Raw genomic sequence first — 22,208 nt, forward strand, 5'->3', positions numbered from 1 at the left:
CGAAGTGGTTAACTTCCCTTGGGAATGCTCCAGTGAGAGGCATCCCTTCCTTGGGAAATTAACCATGAATTGGGTTCTCTTCCTGCATTTATTTTCCAGACCAGGAAGTTATAGGAAGAGAACATAGGTGGGATTATAGTTTAACAATATAGGCTGGTAACTTTCAGTGAAACAAGCCAGATGACATTCCAGTAGACAATTAAGTGGTCCTGTCAACAGCAGCTTGATCTTAGCAAACATTCCTTCTCCCTCCACAATTTTCCAGTATCTACACATATCAAGCAGTAACCTGTCTGTCCTTGAGCAAGAAACCTTGCTGTGCCACAAATCTTTGTCTTACACCAGAGACTTTATAGCCTGAGGAAAATTTCCAGTCCTCTGCAAGGTCAATATTTAAAACTGCAGGGCTTTGGAAAGCCAGGCCCTGTGAGGTACATATGCTTTAAGAATCCTCTACAGGTCTGCCCTGTAAGAGTGAAGTGGAGAGCAGAAGTGATTCAACTAATACATAAATGTAGATGGGTCTTTGAGACCCATAAAGTTTAACCTTTGGTGTGCATATTCTTTGAGCCACTATTTTGGGTGTTTGTCATGATCACACGAACTGGCTGATGATTAAGTCCTCACTTCACTCTGTATTCAGACAATTTAAATTTAGCCTCCAAGATTATAGGATATTAGAAGGCAGTATGTGGCTCTCTTAGTCAAGATCCTTTCCTTCCCCCAATTAATAGAAACCCACCTAGGCTAGTCCAAGGATATGTAGGGCTGGCTGCAAGGATAATCAGGGCTCCACATAACCCATGATCAGGAAGTACACTTGGGCTTCATGGACAATTGTAACTGAGACTGGAAAGTCACCTGAATCTTGCAGATCTGCTTCATTCTTTTCCCTTTACAGGTTGCTCTTTTGCTTCTCCACTCATGACTACTCCACACCTTCTCCATTTACTACCTGTCTCCAAATCCCAATTTCAGATTCCAAGAGGGAAAATCTTGCCCAACATGGTTCAAATGCGTATTTCAATCCAGTAGCTCCAGACAGGGGAACAGTCTCTTTATAAGTCAGGGTAACCTAGTTGCTCCAACAGACAACCCCACAATCTCAGGCATGTAACAAATAAGGTTATTGCTTGCTTAATCACAGTCCAAGTATAGATAGGAGGAGCTGGGGGCTCTCTTCCACACACCTCCACTCACTTAGGGACCCAGGCTCATTCCTTGTATGACTCCTGCCATCCCAGGAGATCTCAGAGTCCTCCACTGTGACCTTATCCAGTCCACTGATGAGAATAACAAGATCATGGACAATTTTTAGGGGTCAGGTTTGGAAGAGACATGCATTACTTCTGCCTACATGCCACCAATGAGAATTAAGTCACAAAGCCCCGCCTAACTGCAAGGGAGGCTGGGAAGTGTGATTTAGCTGTGTACCCAGCAGAAGAAAGATACAGGGCTTCGTGAACAGATAGCTTTGTCTCTTTCATAGACAAACATTGTGTAACTGTAGCTATCCAGGGTTTTACCCCTGTGGGTGTGGCAGGGAAGGATTCTTAGAGAACAGGAGTGGGAGGGGATGCTGACACCCCAATAGTGCACACTGTTTGGGTCCTAGACTTAAGGTCAAGGCCTCACTGCCGCTTGCTAGCCTGTCAGTTTACCACACCTCTGGAACCTTAAGGCCCTAATCTATAAGGGGAATCATAACACTTGCCCCATTGACCTAAAAACGCTTTGTGAAGAGTAGATGTGAAAATGTTTAGTCAGCTGTAAACCCCTATATATATGTAAAGATGTGAGTATTAGCTGTAGATTTATTTACAAAATACTCCATATTTGTTTTGGGATAACATGGCTGAAGCTACATAAGTAGTAAGTGCCAAAGCTGAGATTTGAACTCAGGCAGTCTTATGGCAGAGTTCAAGCTGTTAGAGGCCACCCTAAATGCCCTCTCTAAAACAGGCATAGGAATAGACCTTACTGCCTAGGGTTGTTGTAAAGCACTTACCACTGTAAACCCCTATATACATGTAAAGGTTTGAGTATTTGCTGTGGATATTTTTACATGTAATAATCATTCCATAGTTAGTAGCTATTTTTTCAAGGAGAAAGTCTCTCTTTAGTGAGTTTTATAATGCACTCTTACTCTGACACAGGAATGACCCTCCCAGCACAGAAGTGTGTATTGGACACGTTCAGAACCAACGGAGATAACAAGATCCTGATTGCCACCTCGGTTGCTGATGAAGGCATTGACATTGCTCAGTGCAATCTGGTCATCCTGTATGAGTATGTGGGCAACGTCATCAAAATGATCCAAACCAGAGGTAAGAGGAGCTTTGGTGCCATTCCTATATGGCTTCCATTTTATCTGATTTGTGGGTATGTCTATCATTCTGGCCTTTCGCCTTTACTGAGCCAGGGTTGAGTATGTGACCAGTGGCAGGCACAGTGGACTCTGGTATCATTGGCCCTAGAAGTGACTTACTTGGTCAAGATTGGTTGGTTACAGTTTTGTCCACTAACATGTACCCAGTTTTGATCACAATAATACTGCTTTCTTGCCTATCACTGACTGACATTTCTGGAAGGATGATTCCAACTTGGATTGAGGATTTGCTAGTCAACATGTGGACCTTTCATGGTTGTGCTTGTGGTGCTGGTGGGCTCCTTGTATTCCAGAAGAGATACCCGAGAGTTTTTCTGTCTTACCTGGACAAGATGGTCTCCTAACTAGTCTCCTCTCCTTTTTCCAATTTCCATAAGAATAGCTGCCACATTACTTTTCCTGAAAAACAACTCTGAGCATGTCACTTCCCTGTATAGACACTCCAGTGGTTCCCCAATTTGCTTGATGTTAAAGAGTTTTCAACATTTGGCACCCACTTATCTTTTTAACCTTATTTCCCATTCTTCCCTTTTGTTCATTATCTACTTCAGCCAAACTGACTTTATCATTTATTGCTTTTTGAAGGAATTACTCATGTATTGCTACTCTTTCCTTGTACCTTTTCCCCTTCCACCATATCACCTGACCCTAATTCCCCCAGCTGGCAATAATCTCTCTTATGAATGTCCATAACCCTTTATATCTATCTTTGTAATAGTCCTTATAATTTTCCACCTATGTTCTGGTGGTTGTGAACATATTTCATTTTCCCATTGCCTAGAAGACTCTTGAGGGAGGATATGTTTATTATTCATTGTAGAGCCTTTATACTTCATACTGAGGGTTTATGTTGGAATATTTATAAAGCAGTGTTTCTGATAATAAGACTGTCCGATCACATTGCATTGATGGATACCCTGAGAAAGCCAGTCTAAGGTGAGCCTACTAGTTTATTCACATGTTTAACATGCAGGTGCACACCTACATTTGAGTCTACTTTTAACAGCTCACTTCCCTAGAAAGCAGAATCCAGTGAGCCAAAGTTGAATTTCAGGAATACTTCTATCCCTTTGTTTACGTATTCTCAGGTTGTGTTAGAGTTTTAAGTCAAAGATGACAAATGAAATATTTATTTTCTGATAGGCAGAGGAAGAGCAAGAGGTAGCAAGTGCATTCTTCTGACTAGTAATGCTTATGTAATTGAGAAAGAAAAAATAAACATGTACAAAGAGAAAATGATGAACGATTCCATTTTAAGCCTTCAGAGATGGGACGAAGAAGTATTTAAAGAAAAGGTAAGTTTTCATCTGTGTTATTCTTTCAGAATCTGACTATGAATAACAAACAGGGAAAGTGAGCATGGTTGGTGCCTTTTATCATATCGCTCAGTGTGTACTAGAATAATGGTTTTATCCTGCAGTAAACATCAAATTCATTCTGTTTGTGTCAATAAGATTAAAATATACTTTATTATTGCTGAAATATGAAGTTATGTTTTTAGATCTAAAAGGCAAACTGAGCTAGAATTGCTCTTAAGTTGACAGTCCATCTTGAAGGCTACACCTTAACACTGCAGGGCAGAGATCTCGTTAGTCTCTTCCTCACATGTCTCTCTCTCTTGCCCAGCGAAAGTCAGTCCTTGGAGAAAATCTCCCAGGTCACTGTGCAGGTGTTGGAATGCCTATTGTAGCTATAGACAATAATGTATAACTTGGAGTGGTACACCTATTCAAATCAGCCTCTTGGTAATGACCTTCATTATTTTGTAATTTCCTTTATAACACAGAAGCATGAAATCAGATTGGAGAAAGTCAAGAAACACACACACACACTCGCTTGCATGCATGCTAACACTTTTTCTGGACGCTTTGCAGAGATTTTCATCTCAGAATCTCTGGAAGCATTGAACACTGCAGGGCTCAGAGAGAGCTTTAACACTAGAATCCGTAGTTCAAATCCCATTCTGCCACTAACAAGATGTGTGACCTCAGGTATTTGCTCTGTCTTTTAAATAATCTCCTCATTTGTAAAGTTGGGAAAATAACGGTATTTAATTCACAGGGCAGTTGTGAAGATAAAATGAGATGTATGCATTGCTTAGACCAGTGCCTCATGTAAAACAACTGCTCAGAAAAGGAGAGTTGTTATTGGACAGAGGAATGAGGCATAGTTCAAGTTCATGAAGATGAGCCTTACCATTCAGTAGAACAACTCTGTAGTGTCCGTAATTTTAAAAAGTCATAATCTCTGTGCTCCAAAAAGTACTGAGAAGCAATGATCTAAAGCAAATTAACACTTTTTTAGGACAAAATTACAACTTTATGTCAGTGTTTACTCATTTAAAAAAACATTTCTTCCTAAAGTTTGGAGAATGAAGGTATCTAAAACCATTGCTTCTACATTTTCAGTGAGAATTGTAGGGAAATTCTTTAGTTCCTTCCTTAGTTTTACTGCACCACCTCTGCATTTTGTTGAATATAATGATGTTGCCAGTCAAGGCTTAAAAATCATATTGAGTCTCAATAACCATGGAATAATTTTTACCTCCTCCACTGGGTGACAAGCTACTTAGACTCATATGTGACCGAAGTGACAGAGTAAAAGTCTATTGAGGAAGAAGGAGGCTGGACCAGACATAGACATTGTTTTGTAACCAGCACATCAAGACAAGGAGTGGGGTTGAATTAGGCACTTTGATAGCATTTGGGGGTCCCCTAACACCCATAGATAGAAGACAGGTGTAATGGTAAAGAACAAGAGAGCCCAGAACAAGTGGAGCTGGGAGTTATTGGTAATTCCATGGCAGCTGGGAGCCCAGACTTTTGGTGACATCCCTGTCTTATCATAGGTGATCAGCCCAGCTGCTCTGTTTAAGGGAAAGCTTTGCTTTCAAAGGCTTAGTAGAAATATAATGAGGTAGGGAAATGTTATATTCTTAAAGCTAAAAGGAATTATGGTTGTTGGGGTTAGATCCCCTTCTGTGGTATTTTGATAAGGGCATGGGGGTTGGATCTGAGCACTGATAGAGTTGGGATGTGTTGTCCCCCCAAAGCTCATGTGGAAATCTTATCCCCAATGTGGCAGCGTTGGGAGCTGTTTGGGTCATGGGAGCAGATCCCTTTTGAATGAATTAATGCTGTCCCTGGGGTGTGGGGGTAGTGAGTTCTCACTCTGTTATTTCCCATTAAAGCCGTTTAAAGGACCCTGGCACCACCCCCCCTTGCTTCTTCTCGCCATGTGATGTGCTTGTACCTGCTGTCTGTCTGCCTGCCATGAGTAGAAGCAGCCTCAAGCCTGAGCCAAATGCAGCTGTCCCAGAATTGTTAGCCAAATAAACCTCTGTTCTTTCTAAATTACCCAGTTTCAGGTATTCTATTATAGCAACAGAAAAGAACTAATACAAGCACTCTGGTCCCTGTATATTGGCTTTAATGGAAGAAAGAAACTGTGTAGAAGAGAGGGAAAAAGTATACAGCTCTTTAGGACAATCTGCAAGTGGGTGGAAAAGGAGAGGGGGGAACAAAGAGGCTGCACTTTCTTCCCAAGCTCCAGGGCCTTGTCTGTTGTGTGTAGCCCCTGTGGAATTCTCTGGGTACTCTGCAGTCATCTTAGCAGGTAGATGGTCCAGAGGTATCCAAGAACTAATTTCCATGATTGAAGCTTCAGGATTTGGCAATATTTTATTCTGGAGGAATTAAGGTATGAAGGGTATTTTTGAGAGTTCTGGTTGTGAAGGGTTATCTGGAATAAAATGTGGAAGTCTGCTTTTTTCCCCTTCTTTATGAAACAGAGAACAGATGGGGGTAAAACAAAGCTCATTTTGAACAGAGAACTTCTTACATGATGTGTACCCATGATCGTACACAACTGGGGTTCGGTGGTTTTGCTTTTTTCCACTTCTGTGTGGGAGGTAGGCATCTTTCAACCACAGATTGGAAGGGAGGGCAGTGTGCTATTGACTTAACTTATAACTTTGGTCGAGCCTCTTTCTCCAGTTATTGATTTTTACTTAGTTTTAAGTCTACCAGTAATAGTTTTGCCTTATTATAATTTTTATCTATTGCTTATAGTAACACTTAAAATACTTGAGATTATTAGTATTTAATTGAAATTTAGTATGTAATTGAATACCACTAGATATAAGTGAATTCAAAAAAAAATTGATGTCCAAGGGGCAAGTTTGTATTTTTACCTTCTTTCCTATCACATTCTCCCAACTCTGAGCTTGCCTCAATTAATGATTAGAACCTACTGAAAAAAGAAAATTAAAATTTTAATAGCTCATAGGGAAATATGTATCATGTAACACAGGTGTATTAAGTCCATTCCTGTCGTTTATAACAAAATACCTGGAAATGGCTAATTTGTAAGAAAACAATATTGCTTATAGTTTGAGAGGCTGGGAATTCCAAAGTCCAGGGAACATATCTGGAGAAGGCCTTATTGGTGGTGACAGTGACCCAGGGATCTCACATGGCAGAATGGCAGATCAGAGAGAAAGAGACTCATGCTTTCCTTTTAAAGCCCTCAGCACCATGTCCATGGGCATGTTTCTAGAGTCTCACATGCTCTCCTTTTAGAGCCCTCAGCACTATGCCCATGGGCATGGTCCTAGAATCTCACGTGCTCTCCTTTTAAAGCCATCAGCACCATGCCCGTGGGCATGGTCCTAGAATCTAATCCTCTCTTCAAGGCCCCACTTTTAATTACCGTAATAAGATTTTCCACCCTCAACAGTTACAGTGGGGATTAAGCTTCAGTGACTTTGGGGTACCATTCAATCCACTGTATTCCTCCCCAGTTCCCCCAAACTCATGTTCTTTTCACTTACAAATACATTCATTTCATCCCCCAAGTCTTAACTTGTTTCAATTCAAAAGTCCAAAGTTCAGAGTCCCATCTGTGAAATCAAAACAAGTTATCTTCTTCCAAAATACAACAGTGCGACAAGTATAAGGTACATAGGGAGAAATAGGCCAAAAGAAAGGTGTAACCCTGTCCCAACAAGTCTGAAATCCAGCAGGGCAGGCATTAAATCTCAAAGCAAATCATGTACTTTGACTGTGTTTGATGTCCTCTGCATGAAGTCCTTGGGCAGTTCTGCTTCTGTGGTTTTCTGGTCTCCAGCCATGCTTCAGCTCCTGCAGGATGATGTCCTGTGCTGGTATATCTACAGTTCTGGAGTCTCCATGGTGGTCCCACTCTCATGGCTCTACTAAACATGTCACTGGTGGGAGTTTTCTGCTATAACTCCGACCCCACATTTCTGCTCGGCATTGCTCTAGTGAAGGCTGTCTGTGGTGATTCCGCCCCTGCAACAGATCTCTTCCTGAGTCCCCAGATGTTTACGTACATCCTTTGAAATTGAGGTGGAGGCTCCCAAGGCTCCACAGCTCTGGAATTCTGTGAGGCTGCAGACCTAATACCACATGGATGCTGCCAAGGCTTCTGGCTTGTGTCTTCTAAAGCTGCAGGTCCAGTCACACCTGGGGCCAATTTAGCCACAGCTGGAGCAGCCAAATTAGCTAAGGTACTGGTGTAAGGAGCAGCTTCCCAAGGTGGCCCTGGGCAGTGAACCTGTGGATGGTGCTTTGGACCTGTGCCTGAGACCATTCTGTCTCCTTGGGCCTCTTGGCCTGTAATGGAAGGGTTGGGTCCAGAGACTTCTAAATGCCTTCAGGGCCTTTTTCCCCTTCTCTTAATAATCCCTTTCTTCTGTACTAATCTCATTAGCAAAGGATCACTGGGTTGCACCATTGCATTTTTCTTCTGAAAATGCTCTCTGCTTCTGTACCACATGGCCAGGCTGCAAATATTCTCAATCTTTACACTCTGCTTCCCTTTTAAATTCCAGCTTTTCATCATGCCTTTGTTGCCATAACTCAGCATAAGCTGTTGCAAGTAGCCGTGCAGCTTCCTGAATGCTTTGCTGCTTAGAAATTTCTTCCACTGAATACCCTGGGTTAGCACCTTACAGTTCCACACTCCACAAAACTTTTGGGCATGAACAGAATGCGGCCGAGTTTCTTGCAAGTTCATAGCAAGGGTGATCTTTGCCCAGTTTCCAATAAGATGCTTTTCACTTCGATCTGAGACCTCCTTAGAATGGTCTGTACTGTCCGTATTTCTGTCAGCGGTCTGCTCACCACCATTTACCCAGTCTCCAATAAGTTCCAAGCTTTCCCTGGTTTTCTTGTGTTCTAAACTCCCACCAGCAGCTAGGCTTTTTCTGGCCTGCTCCTTCAAATTCTTCCAGCCTTTGCCCATTAACCAGTTCCAAAGCTGCTTCCACATTTTCAAGTATCGGTTATAAGCAACACCCCACTTCTCTAGTACCAATTTTCTGTATTAGTCTGTTTCTGTTGCTTATTAAAAAAATACTTGGAACTGGGTAATTTATAAGAAAAAATTATTACTTACAGTTTTGGAGGCTAGGAAGTCCAAAGTCCAGGGAAAACATCTGGTAAAAGCCTTGTTGTTGTGATAGTGACCCAGGGATCTTATGTGGCAGACTGGTGGAGCAGAGAGAGATTCTCACATGCCCTGCTTTTGAAGCTCTCAGCAATATGCCCATGACCACCATTATTAATCCACTCACTAGGGCATTGTCCTAAAATCTAATCACCTATTCAAGGCCCCGCCTTTCAATTACCATAATAGGATTTCTCACCTTTTTTTTTTTAGTTTTATTTTATTTTGTCAATATACAATGTGGTTGATTATTGTGGCCCATTACCAAAACCTTCCTCCCTCCTTCCTCTCCCCCCTCCCTCCCCACAATCTCCTTTCTGTTTGCTTGTCATATCAACTTCAAGGAATTGTAATTATTGTGTCTTCTTCCCTCCCCCCGCCATTATTTGTGTATTTATTTATTTATTTTTAGCTCCCACAAATAAGTGAGAACATGTGATATTTCTCTTTCTGTGCCTGACTCATTTCACTTAATATAATTCTCTCTAGGTCCATCCATGTTGTTGCAAATGGCAATATTTCATTCGTTTTTATAGCTGAGTAGTATTCCATTGTGTAGATGTACCACATTTTCCGTATCCACTCATCTGATGATGGACATTTGGGCTGGTTCCAACTCTTAGCTATTGTAAATAGTGCTGCAATGAACATTGGAGAACATGTATACCTTCGACATGATGATTTCCATTCCTCTGGGTTTATTCCCAGCAGTGGGATAGCTGGGTCATATGGTAGATCTATCTACAATTGTTTGAGAAACCTCCATACCCTTTTCCGTAGAGGCTGCACCATTTTTCAGTCCCACCAACAATGTATGAGACTTCCTTTTTCTCCGCAACCTTGCCAGCATTTATCATTCGTAGTCTTTTGGATATTAGCCATCCTAACTGGGGTGAGATGGTATCTCCGTGTGGTTTTGATTTGCATTTCCTAAATGCTGAGTGATGTTGAGCATTTTTTCATGTGTCTGTTGGCCATTTGTATATCTTCCTTTGAGAAATGCCTATTTAGCTCTTTTACCCAGTTTTTAATTGGGTTGTTTTTTTGTTATAAAGTTGTTTCAGTTCTTTGTATATTCTGGATATTAATCCTTTCTCAGATGTAAATTTTGCAAATATTTTCTCCCACTCTGTTGGTTGTCTTTTAACTCTCTTGTTTCTTTTGCTGTACAGAAGCTTTTTAGTTTGACATAATCCCATTTATTTATTTTTCCTTTGGTTGCCCGTGCTTTTGGGGTCATATTCATGAAATATGTGCCCAGTCCTATTTCCTGAAGTGTTTCTCCTATGTTTTCTTTAAGAAGTTTTATTGTTTCAGGGTGTATATTTAATTCTTTAATCCATTTTGAGTTGATTTTAGTATATGGTGAGAGGTATGGGTCAGTTTTATTCTCCTGCATATGGATATCCAGTATCCCAGCACTATTTGCTGAAGAGGCAGTCTCTTCCCCAGTGAATAGGCTTGGTGTCTTTGTCAAAGATCAGATGGCTGTAAGTGTGTCGGTTCATTTCTGGATTCTCTATTCTATTCCATTGATCAGTGTGTCTGTTTTTATGCCAGTACATGCTGTTTCGGTTATTATAGCTTTGTAGTATAGTTTAAAGTCAGGTAGTGTTATGCCTCCAGCTTTATTTTTTTTGCTCCGAATTGCTTTGACTATGCATGGTCTTTTGTTATTCCATATAAATGTCTGGATAGTTTTTTCGATTTCTGAGAAAAATGTCATTGGAATTTTGATGGGGATTGCATTGAATTTGTATATCACTTTGGGTAGTATGGACATTTTCACAATGTTGATTCTTCCAATCCAAGAGCATGGGATATCTTTCCATTTTCTTGTGTCCTCTTTAATTTCTCTCAGCAGTGGTTAGTAGTTCTTGTTACAGAGATTTTTCACATCCTTGGTTAACTCTATTCCTAAGTATTTTATTTTTTTAGTGGCTATTGTAAATGTGTAAGCTTTCTTGATTTCTGTTGCTGCAAGTTCACTATTGGAGAATAGAAATGCTACTGATTTTTGTGTGTTGATTTTGTATCCTGCTACTGTGCTGAAATCATTTATCAATTCCAAGAGTTTTTTTTGTAGAGGTTTTAGGCTGTTCGATATATAGGATCATGTCATCTGCAAACAGGTACAGTTTGACTTCATCTTTCCCAATCTGGATGCCCTTTATTTCCTTCTCTTCTCTGATTGCTCTGGCTAGTACTTCCAATACTATGTTAAATAGGAGTGGTGAGAGTGGGCATCCTTGTCTAGTTCCTGTTCTTAAAGGAAAAGCTTTCAGCTTTTCCCCATTCAAGATGATATTGGCAGTGGGTTTGTCATATATGGCTTTAATTATGTTGAGATACTTTCCATCTATACCTTATAGAGAGTCTTTATCATGAATGAGTGCTGAATTTTATCCAATGCTTTTTCAGCATCTATAGAGATGATCATATGGTCCTTGTGTTTGATTTTATTGATATGGTGTATCACATTTATTGATTTGTGTATGTTGAACCAACCTTGCATCCCTGGGAAGAATCCCACTTGATCATGGTGTATAATTTTCATATGTGTTGCTGTATTCTGTTAGCTAGTATTTTATTGAAGATTTTTGCATCTGTATTCATCAAGGATATTGGCCTGTAGTTTTCTTTTTTAGTTGTATCTCTACCTGGTTTTAGTATCAGGATGATGTTTGCATCATAGAATGAATTTTGGAGAATTGCCTCTGTTTCAATCTTGTGGAATAGTTTGTAGAGAATTGGTGTCAATTCCTCTTTGAATGTTTGGTAGAATTCTGCTGTGAATCCATCTGGTCCTGGGCTTTTCTTTGTTGGGAACCTTCTGATAACAGCTTCAATCTCTTTTATTGTTATTGGTCTGCTCAGTTTTTCCACATCTTCTTGACTCAGTTTTGGTAGTTTGTGTGTGTCCAGAAATTTATTCATTTCCTCCAGATTTTAAAATCTGTTCACATATAGTTGTTTATAGTAGTCTTGAATGATTCCTTGTATTTCAGAGGTATCAGTTGTAATATCACCTTTTCCATTTCTAATTTTTGTTATTTGGGTTTCCTTTCTTCTTTTTTTAGTTAGCCATGCGAATGGTTTGTCAATTTTATTTATCTTTTCAAAAAACTGACTTTTTAATTCATTGATCTTTTGTATCATTTTTTGGGTTTCAATTTCATTAAGTTCTGCTCTGATCTTAATGATTTCTTTCCATCTGCTATCTTTGGGTTTGGATTGTTCTTGTTTTTCTTGTTCTTTAAGGTGAAGTATTTGCGTGTTCATTTGCCATCTTTCCATTCTTCTGAAGTAAACATTTAATGTGATAAGTTTCCCCCCTAGTACTGCTTTGCAGTATTCCACAGATTTTGGTATGATGTATCATTGTTTTCATTAGTTTCAATAAATTTTTGATTTCCTGTTTGATTTCTTCTTGGACCCATATGTCATTAAGTAGAATGCTGTTTAATTTCCATGTGTTTGTATAGTTTCTAGAATTTCATTTGTTATTGATTTCTAATTTTAATCCATTGTGGTCTGAAAAAATACATGGGATAATTCCAATGTTTTTGAATTTATTGAGACTTGATTTGTGACCTAACATGTGATCTATCCTGGAGAATGATCCATGTGCTGATGAGAAGAATGAATATTCTGAGGTTGTTGCATGAAATGTTCTGTAGATATCTGCCAAGTCCAGTTGGTCTAGAGTGTTGTTTAGATCTTGTGTTTCTCTGCTGATTCTTGGCCTAGATGATCAGTCCAATATTGACAGTGGGGTGTTCAGGTCCCCTGCTATTATGGTATTAGTGTCTATTTCCTTCTTTAGGTCTAATAGAGTTTGCTTTATAAATCTGGCTGCTCTGACATTGGGTGTGTATATATTTATGATTGTTATATCTTCTTGATGGATCAATCCTTTTATGATTATGTAGTATCCCTCATTGTCTCTTTTTATGGTTTTTAGTTTAAAGTCTATTTTATCAGATATTAAAATAGCTAGTCCAGCTCATTTTTCATTTCTGTTTGTATGGTAAATCTTTCTCCCTCCTTTCACTCTTAGTCTGTGTGAGTCTTTATAGGTGAGGTGGGTCTCTTGTAGGCAGCATATAGTTGGGTCCTCTTTTTTAATCCAGTCAGCCAGTCTGTGTCTCTTGATTGGGGAATTTAATCCTTTGACATTAAGAGTTGTTATTGGAAAGTGTTGATTTACTCCTAGCATTTTATTGATTTTTGTTTGGATGTGTTAAGTGTTTTTTTCCCTTTCTTTCTGATTTACTGTTTGTCTTCTGTATTTATTGGTTCCTTGGGTTGTAGATAAACTTTTTTTTTTCTCTTCATTGTTGGCATTTTTATTTTACTAGTGGGCTTTAATTTTTCTTGAGTTTTTATGGCAGTGGTAGTTATTTTTCAGGTATCAAACACAGGACTCCCTTGATAAGTTCTTGTAAGGGTGGTTGAGTAGTGAACTCTTGCAGTTTTTGTTTATCTGAGAAATATACTATTTGCCCTTCATTTCCGAAGGATAGCCTTGTGGGGTAGAGTATTCTTGGCTGGCAATGTCTGTCTTTTAGTATTTTGAATAAATCATCCCCTTCCTTTCTGCCTTTTAGGGTTTGTGATGAAAAGTCTGATGTTAGTCTGATTGGGGCTCCTTTATAGGTGATTTGATGCTTCTCTCTTGCAGCTTTTAAGATTCTCTCTTTGTCTTTGAGTTTTGCCAATTTGACTATAAAATGTCTTGGAGAAGACCTTTTTGGATTTAATACAGTTGGAGTTCTTTGAGCTTTCTTAATTTGAAGATCTGTGTCTTTTCCTATACCTGGGAAGTTTTCTGCCACTATTTTATTGAATATGTTTTCAATGCAATCTCCTTTTTTCCCCCCTTCTGGAATACCTATGACTCGGATATTTGAGCACTTAAGTTTGTCTGATATCATTCTTAGATTTTCTTCAATGTTTTTAATTCTTTTTTCTTTTTTTTGTCTGCCTGTGTTATTTCAAACAGCCCATCTTCAAGGTCAGAAGTTGTCTCTTCTACTTCTGCAAGCCTCCTGGTTAAACTCTCTGTTGTGTTTTTTATTTTGTTGAATGGATTCTTCAGCTCGGCAAGCTCTGCTACATTCTTTTTCAGGGTATTGATTTCCTTGTACATTTCTTCTTTCAGGTCCTGTATACTTTTCCTCATTTCATCGTGTTGTCTAGCTGAGCTTTCTTGTATCTCATTTAGTTTCCTTAGTAGAATTATCACTCAAAATTCCTCGTCAGACATTTCAAGGGCTTCTTGTTCTATAGGATCTAGGGCAGGAGAGTTATTACTCTTTGGTGGTATACTTTCTTGATTTTTCATATTTCTGTTATCTTTCCTTTGATGTTTAGTCATTGTGGCTGGGGATTTCACGGTCCACTGGTTTGACACTATTCTCTGGCTAGGATGCTGCTGGGTCTGCCAATTTGGTATGGCTGCCTCAGTGTCTGTTCAGTTGCCCACTAGTGCCTCGGTGCGTGGTTGCCTTGGGTCTTGGGCTTCTCCGGGGAGGTGCATCTCTGGTTAGCGTGCCCTTGGCTGGGCGGGGGATGGAGTCGGGCAGTGGTGGCAAGGCCTACCTGCTTGCTGGGTTGCATGCTGGCACCGCAGGGCATGTAGTCTCCGTGGATCTTGGGTCTCTCTCGGATTTCCCACCTTTAATAGTTACAGTGGGCATTAAGCTTCAATGACTTTGGGGGGGGGGCATTCAATCCACTGCAACAGGAATTCCAATTTTAGAAATTTATGTGAAGGAAATAATGGGATAAGCACACATAATGTAACAGTTTTACAGTAGTGAAAAGTTGGACTGAAAAGAGGAGACATAAACACCCACTATTTTTACAAAAACAAGATAATTTTAGGTGGAATGGGACAGGGAGTGGAGGAGGGAAAACAAATTTTGACTGTTTTTCTAATAAAAAATTTTAGGTCTAAATTTTTCTAATATAAACCAAATTTTATTTGAAGTAGTATAGGGATCAATAGATTCTCTGTGTATGATCAGTAACCAGTTAGAAGATGTAAGAGGGAGAGAGATTTCCATTCATGGTGACAGTAACTGCGACTCATGAATGTAGAATTCTGACTCTTCACCAAGCCCAGCCTCACAGCAGTCCATGCAGCATAGCTTCTTAGCTCATTTTATAGAAGGGAAACTGAGTCACGAAGAGCTTCAGTACCAGTATATCACAGCTAGTTAGTGGGGAAGCTGGTAGAGCCCATCTGTCTAACCACTACCTCTACTGGCCTAACAAGGAAAGTTTAAACATAAATAAGGACAACTACAAAAATTTCACTGGGAGATATGGAAGTAAATTAAGACAAAAGAAAAGAAATGTCATGCTCTTAAATGGAATGACTGAATATTTTAGAGATGTGCATTCACCCCAAATTCACTTATAGATTTATCACAACCCATAAAAGTAAATATTTTTAACTTGATAAAATGGTCCAGAGTTTATACAGAAGAATAAATAGATGAAAATAGCTATGACATTTCTAGAAGAATAACTACAGAATGGGGATTGCCCTACTTAGTACTAAAGGACAAGCCAACATCATTAACATTTTCATGGTTCATAGCCTAAGACTAGCCTAACAGACCCAGGCTGACACTGACAGGCACTTACCCTGTGCCAGGCAGTCCTGAGCCTGGCCAGTTGTAAACTTATGTTACCTCTTGACAGTTCATGAAGTAGATGCTGCCATTGTTCCCATTTTGTATTTGAGGAAACTGAGGCACTTGTTCCAAATTGCACAGCTGGTAAGTGGCAGGGATAGCATTTATATCTAGGCTGTCTGTCTCCACCTGGAACATTTGAAAGTGTAGTGTGAAACAGGAGAGGTGGCACCACAAACCAGTGGGACAGGCAGATGCTTCCGTAGATGCTGTTGAGGAAACTGACATGTTCTTTCTTCCCTAAGAGTGTTTCAGTGGTCCTTCTTTTATCATTTTCTTCTGCTTAGAAAACATTTTAGCTGTTCTTTTAGGGTAGGTCTGCTGGTGACAAATTCTCTTAGTTTTCCTTCATCTGAGAATGTCTTGACTTCCCCTTCATTTTCGAAGGATATATTTGCTGGGTATAGGGCTCTGGGGTGATGATTCTTTTATTTGAGCATTTGAAAAATATTGTGCCACTTTCTTGTGACCTCCATGGTTACTGATGAGAAATCCATTGTCAATTTTTGTTTCCCTATTGTTTTCCCCCTATTGGTGAGGTGTATTATTTTGTTTCTGGCTGCTTTCAAGATTTTTTTATTTGCCTTCAGTTTTCAGAAGTTTAATTATAATGTGTCTTGGAGTAAATTTCTTTGGTTTTATCCTGTTTCAGGTCTGTTCAGCTTCTTGAATCTGTAGGTTTGTGCTGCTTGTTAAATTTGGGGGAAATGTTCAGCCATTACTTTTTTGAGCACTTTGTAAACTCTGTTTTCTTTCTCCTCTCCTTCCAGGACTCCAGTGAGATGCCTTTTTTCCCCCCTGAGGCTGTGCTCTTTTTTTTTTCTCCCAGTCTATTTTCTTTCTGTTGTTCAGACTGGGTAATTTTTATTCTGTCTTCCACTTCACTGATTCTTTCCTTTGTCCTTTCATTTCAGTAGAACCCATCCACTGTACTTTTTATTTCAGTTTTTGGATCTTTCAGTTCTAAAATTTTCATCTGGTTCTTTTTTGTCTTCCGTTTCTTTGTTGAGCCTTTATATTTTTTCATGTTTCAAAAGTGTTTATGATTGCTCACTGAAGCATTTGTATTATGGCTGCTTTGCTTTGTCAGATAATTCAAAAGTCTTTGTCATCTCAATGTTGGCATCCACTGTCTTCTTTTTTAATTAGGTTGAGATTTTCCTGTTTCTTGATATGAAGTGTGATTTGTCTGATAAAACCCAGACATGTTATGAAACTCTGGCTTCTGACACCTCTCTGGCAAAGGTGGTGATTATGCCTCAGGTTCCCCACTCAGTCTCTGTTGATACCAGCAGTGGGGGAGGATCCTCATTACTGCTGGATTGGGGTACGAGTTCTGGCCCCCCAGTGTGGTCTCCACTGACACCACAGGGAGAGGGCTACATTACCAGTCAGCAGAGCTGAAAGTCCTGGCTCCCTTCTTGGCCTTCTCTGACACCACCCAGGTGGGGATATTGGTGTGTCTCCTTACCGCTCTGCCAGGTAGATGTCCAGGTTCTCCACTTGGCCTGCGCTGGCATGGGTGGGTTTTCTTTCTTTTTTTTTTATTCTGTGGTGTTTGGCTGAAGTGGAGCAGTTATTGTCCAAAAGTTTTCTATCTTGCTAGGCTACCCCTTTCCTGGTCCTTTGGCTGGGGTGAGCATGGTTTTATTGAGACTTTCTTTTTGCACCCATAGGCATTTCAGGTTGCCAGCTTCTTCAGCCTTAAGTCTGGGATATATCAGGTGAAAAGAAAACCCAGGGAACTCACCACCAAGTGGTTCCTAGAGTCCCAAGGTTCCTAGCTGGTCTGCCTTTCTCTCTTCCCCCTTCAGAATCTTATGTTTATGTCATATATAATGTCTAGCATTCTTAGTTGTATTTAGCCAAGGCCTAAATTTTGAAATAGAATATAGTCACACACTATACATACATTTAACTTTACTGTAATTCAGCAATACTCTCTGTGGTTGGAAGGGAAAAGAAAAGATTTTAGGTGGCAGGAGATCTTCTGCCTACTACTCAGTGAGTTTATGCCTACAGTGGGCGTAATTGCACGTGAAATAGTCAGTTCATATTATATATCTATTTGTAGAGGGTTTTTAAAGTTTTGACAATCACTAAAGTAGAAAGCATGATTCGACTATTTTATGGATATCTTTAGTGCTTTTATGGGATTCTTTGATGATGAAATTGAAAGACTTAATTGGAGGTCAGTTAAACATTGCCTAATAAAGAGTTAAAACCAATGAAATTATGTAATTTTTATAAACAAAGCCAGGTAGTGTATGTTCATGAAAGTTGTAAATGAATGATTACATATGTGTATGTGCATATTTATATATTTTTGTGTGTGTGCATATTTATGTATGTGTACATCTATCTATGTATACATGTAACCCATGATATGTTAGTTATATTCAAATTCCATTTATGAGGTTTTTCTTTTTGCATGTAGATTCTCCAAATACAGATGAATGAAAAATTCATCAGAGATAGTCAAGAAAAAGCAAAACCTGTACTTGATAAGGAAAACAAAAAACTGCTCTGCAGAAAGTGCAAAGCCTTGGCATGTTATACAGCAGATATAAGAGTGGTGGAGGTAAGGAGCCTTTTTACAAAGAGCTCTTGGTCATTTTTTATTATGAGTTAAAGCTTACCATCTACTTGTGTAATATTTATAGTAAGAATACTATTGTTTCTGTTGCTATCATGGCCATGGTCCGTGTATTTTAAAAAGCTAAAAAGCAAAAAAGAAACCCTAAATGTTCAATAATAAAGAAATAGTCCTCAAAAATTGCTGCATGGCCTCCTACTTAAATATTATACGAGGGGCCTTCAAAAAGTTCATGGAAAGATTTGTATTATCTTTTAATTCTATTTTTTCCATGAACTTTTTGAAGTACCCTCGTACAGCCATTAAAAACAATGGTTATGGGGCCGAGCCCGTGGCGCACTCGGGAGAGTGCAGCGCTGGGAGCGCGGCGACGCTCCCGCCGTGGGTTCGGATCCTATATAGGAATGGCCGGTGCACTCACTGGCTGAGTGCCGGTCACGAAAAAGACAAAAACAAACAAACAAACAAACAAACAAAAAAACAATGGTTATGCTAAATGCAATGTGGTATCCTGGATTAGATCCTAGAACAGATAAAGGATATTAGTAGAAAGAGTGGTAAAATCTGTAGTTCAGCTAATACGTGTAGTTCATTTCTTAGTTTTGACAAATGTACTATGGTATGTAAGATATTAGCATTCAGGGAAACTGGGTGAAGGGTATACAGGAATTTTCTGGGGTGTCTTGGTAACTTTTCTGTAAATCTGAAATTATTCCAAAGTAAAGTTTATTTTAAAAATGATTATGAAATTTATGTAATAGAATGAAAGGCTTACAAACTAATGGTAAAGTGGAAAAAATAACCACAATACGAAATTATAAATATGCTGCTATAGCTGTGTGATACAATAGAAGCAACACCACCATCACTGCTGTTAAGAAAAAAACCAAGAAACCTACCTTTGTACAGAAAAGAAGACTAGAGGAAATATACCAAAATGTATTAATATTTTAGTGGTGAGATTCCATGATTTTTCTTCTCTCTTCCTATTTTGTTTTCCCAACTTGTTGGAAAAATCTTCAAAGAGTTGGGTGTAACTCTCTTGCCACCAATGAAGGGCAGGGTGGATTGGCTGGGCTGACTCAGAAAATGAGTTGCTGCTTTAAGGTTCTTTTTGGTCAACAGAAAGCTGAAATCTCTAATCAGTACAACTGTTTGGTCAGGAAGAATATTAGGAGTGATACTGTTCAGTTCTCTTACCTTTATGAATCTGCTTTTCCTGCTGTAGAAGGTCCTTTAAGCTCCAATTTGCGTGATTATTCTATTGAAAATGATCCTTTCAGACTGTGTGTTTTCCTGAGGGACTGGGATGCTGGATCTGCATTTGTTCCTGTGCAGTTTACAGTTGACTGTGGGTGGGGCCTTTGGATACATTAATCCCTGACCCTCTTCAGATGTACAGTGATCTCTGTTGTTCTTCCCTGTATCCTTTGGATTATGCCTGTCAGGGTTGCTGGTGAACTTGGGTTTCATAGATCTTCAACAAATATCCCTTTTGTTTCTGAATTAATAAAGAGTACCTTCAGAAACTAGATTATCTGGTAACTTCTTAATCCTCCTCTCTATGAGGTGTCTGGTATAGTCTCACTAGCACCTCCACCCCACCTGTATGAGGGGGTCAGGTACACAGATCCTAGTCTATCCTTTAGATGAATCCATCTTTCCTTTTTTACCCAACTTTAAATAAGTAAGATTCTACCTGCTCTTCATCTCAGATTATTGTGGAGTTTTCTTTTTCTGATCACAATTACGTACTGGTTCTAATGTTCTTTTGTGTGATATTTGATCCCCTCATCTGTAGGAATGCCATTACACTGTGATTGGAGATGCTTTTAAGGAGTGCTTTGTGAGTAAAAAACACCCCAATGCAAAGAAATTTGGGAATTTTGAGAAGAGAGCAAAGATATACTGTGCCGGACAGGATTGCAACCATGACTGGGGAATCCATGTGAAGTACAAGGCCTTTGAGATTCCAGTTATAAAAATTGAAAGTTTTGTGGTAGAGGATATTGCAACTGGGATTCAGACACTGCACTCAAAGTGGAAAGACTTTCATTTTGAGAAGATACCGTTTGATCCTGCAGAAATGTCCAGATGACTTCAGGGCCTCAATCTTCAGCTACAGGGTACAGGTGACTTTGAGTAAAGAAAAAATTAAACCAGTAGGTACAGTAATGGATCACTTGTACCATTCAGAAGATGTTTTATCTAAGGCTTGTCCTGCATTGAATATTTATTACTTAACTTCACCTCTGTTTATTGTTTTCAACAGTTTGTACTATGTCAGATGTGCAAAGCATGAGTGAATGAATCACAACACTGAATACTTTATAGGCCAAGAGATCATAGTATGAGGGCAGTTCAAAAAGTTGGTGGGACTAATAGAATTAAAAGACAATACGACTATTTCCATTAACTTTTGAAGGCTACTCATACTTGGGAAAAAATAAAAAGCCTACTGTTTTTATCCTTCTCTTCAAAACCAACTGCCAGCAAACACACAGTAGCCACAGTAGTGTACACACTGGGATGGGTGAGTGAAACAGTAAATGGAATGTTGAAAGCTTTTCCATACCTTCCTTTCTTTCTTTAACCTAGGGGCTTTTGTCCTTAACAATCTACTGAAATTGTTCTTTTCAAGGTTACCAGTGACTGGTTGCCACATCCATCGGGCACTTATTGGTTCTTCTCCTTATTTGATCTCTTTGCTTTCAGCCCTGTTGAGCACTCCTTTCTTGAAATTCTCCCTTGGCCTCTATGTCTTCTCGTTCTGTCTTTCTTATTGGCTCCTCTTTGCTGAACCCTTAAGTGTTGATAATTCCAAGGGTTCAATACACATATACACACGCGTATCACATGAATGCGTATGCTCATATCTACTTATGTATATATACTCATGTTCTCTATGTAGCAATGTGTGGTATGGTAATCTTAAAACTCTAGAGTGGGCAGCTTTTAATAGTGGAGGCATAAAAATGGTACAATACTTCCTGAGAAGTTATCTTTGCTCTTTTAGTTATTGTACTTGCCCTATTAATTTTTCTTAACCTGTGCCATTGCTCCCTTGAATGGTCATCTCAAGTTGTTTCCCAGTAATGGTTGATATTCAGCTGTCTGTTCTCAGGTGCCCTGGATGATTCTGATGAGGCCATGTAATTTGGCTGTCCTTTCTTCTTAAAAATTAGAATATATATCCAAATGGCATTCCTGTGCCACTTACCAAGGTTTGCTGATGCTTCAGAGAGCTTACTTTGGGGTTTTCGAGACATAGAGACAAGTGCCTGAGTTTTGTTATTTCCATCCAGGCTAATGTATTTTGTATTCAGTTCAGGGTAGGCGCTATAGTAATTTGTAGGCTCTATAGTAATTTATGCATCTTCCTAAAACGAATTCAGATTAGTTGTTTGTATTTCACCAGGACTGTTAATGGCTTAAGCAAAACTCCAAGATCATAAAATGTTAGTAATATGTTCAACATATTACTTGAAATAATGTAGTAACCCTTTTCAAGTACCACCTATTTATACCTGAAGGTTATTTGAAGACCACCTAAGCCACTCATACTACCCAAATCCACCCTGGAGATCAATGGGGTGACACACTACACCCCCCTCACTTTCCATGTGATCTGATGAACAGTAGTGCTGTCAGGGAGCCAGAGAAACTTGCCAATTACATAACTTCTCTTTGGCTTTTCTTTGTAAAACAGAGATAATACCAGACTCTAAGGGGCCAGTGGAGGGTTTTTAACTAAAAGAGCATATGAAAAGTACATGATACACAGTAGTTGCTTGATAATAGTTACTATTAGTAGTATTCTTAGTAAGACACAATAAAAAATGGATTATTTAAACCAATTTGCTGAGAGGTGATCTTTTTTCATTCTCTATTTTATTAGAGTATCTCTTTTTATATGTGATTGCCTGTTTTTGATGCTATTGTTTAGAGCTCCAATAGGATGTATAAAACATCTACTGGAAATCTGTTTCAGAAGAGAAAAGTTCTTTGAAGAACTTTTTATCTAAATGGTTAAATTTGAATGAAG

At 39.2% G+C, this 22,208-nt stretch overlaps 1 protein-coding gene across 1 annotated transcript in view; it reads left to right on the forward strand.

Annotated features, from left to right (window-relative positions):
- Nucleotides 1-21,986, forward strand: part of RIGI (RNA sensor RIG-I) — a 70,519-nt gene extending 48,533 nt beyond the window's left edge. Inside the window, exons 15-18 of the mRNA XM_063082060.1 lie at nucleotides 2,157-2,327; nucleotides 3,533-3,684; nucleotides 18,005-18,148; nucleotides 19,965-21,986. Coding sequence (XP_062938130.1) covers nucleotides 2,157-2,327; nucleotides 3,533-3,684; nucleotides 18,005-18,148; nucleotides 19,965-20,261 — 764 coding nt within the window. The 3' untranslated portion in view covers nucleotides 20,262-21,986. The remainder of the gene's footprint in view (nucleotides 1-2,156; nucleotides 2,328-3,532; nucleotides 3,685-18,004; nucleotides 18,149-19,964) is intronic.
- Nucleotides 21,987-22,208: the final 222 nt, after the last annotated feature.

Source organism: Cynocephalus volans, chromosome 17 (assembly GCF_027409185.1).
Source record: "Cynocephalus volans isolate mCynVol1 chromosome 17, mCynVol1.pri, whole genome shotgun sequence".
NCBI lineage: Eukaryota > Metazoa > Chordata > Mammalia > Dermoptera > Cynocephalidae > Cynocephalus > Cynocephalus volans.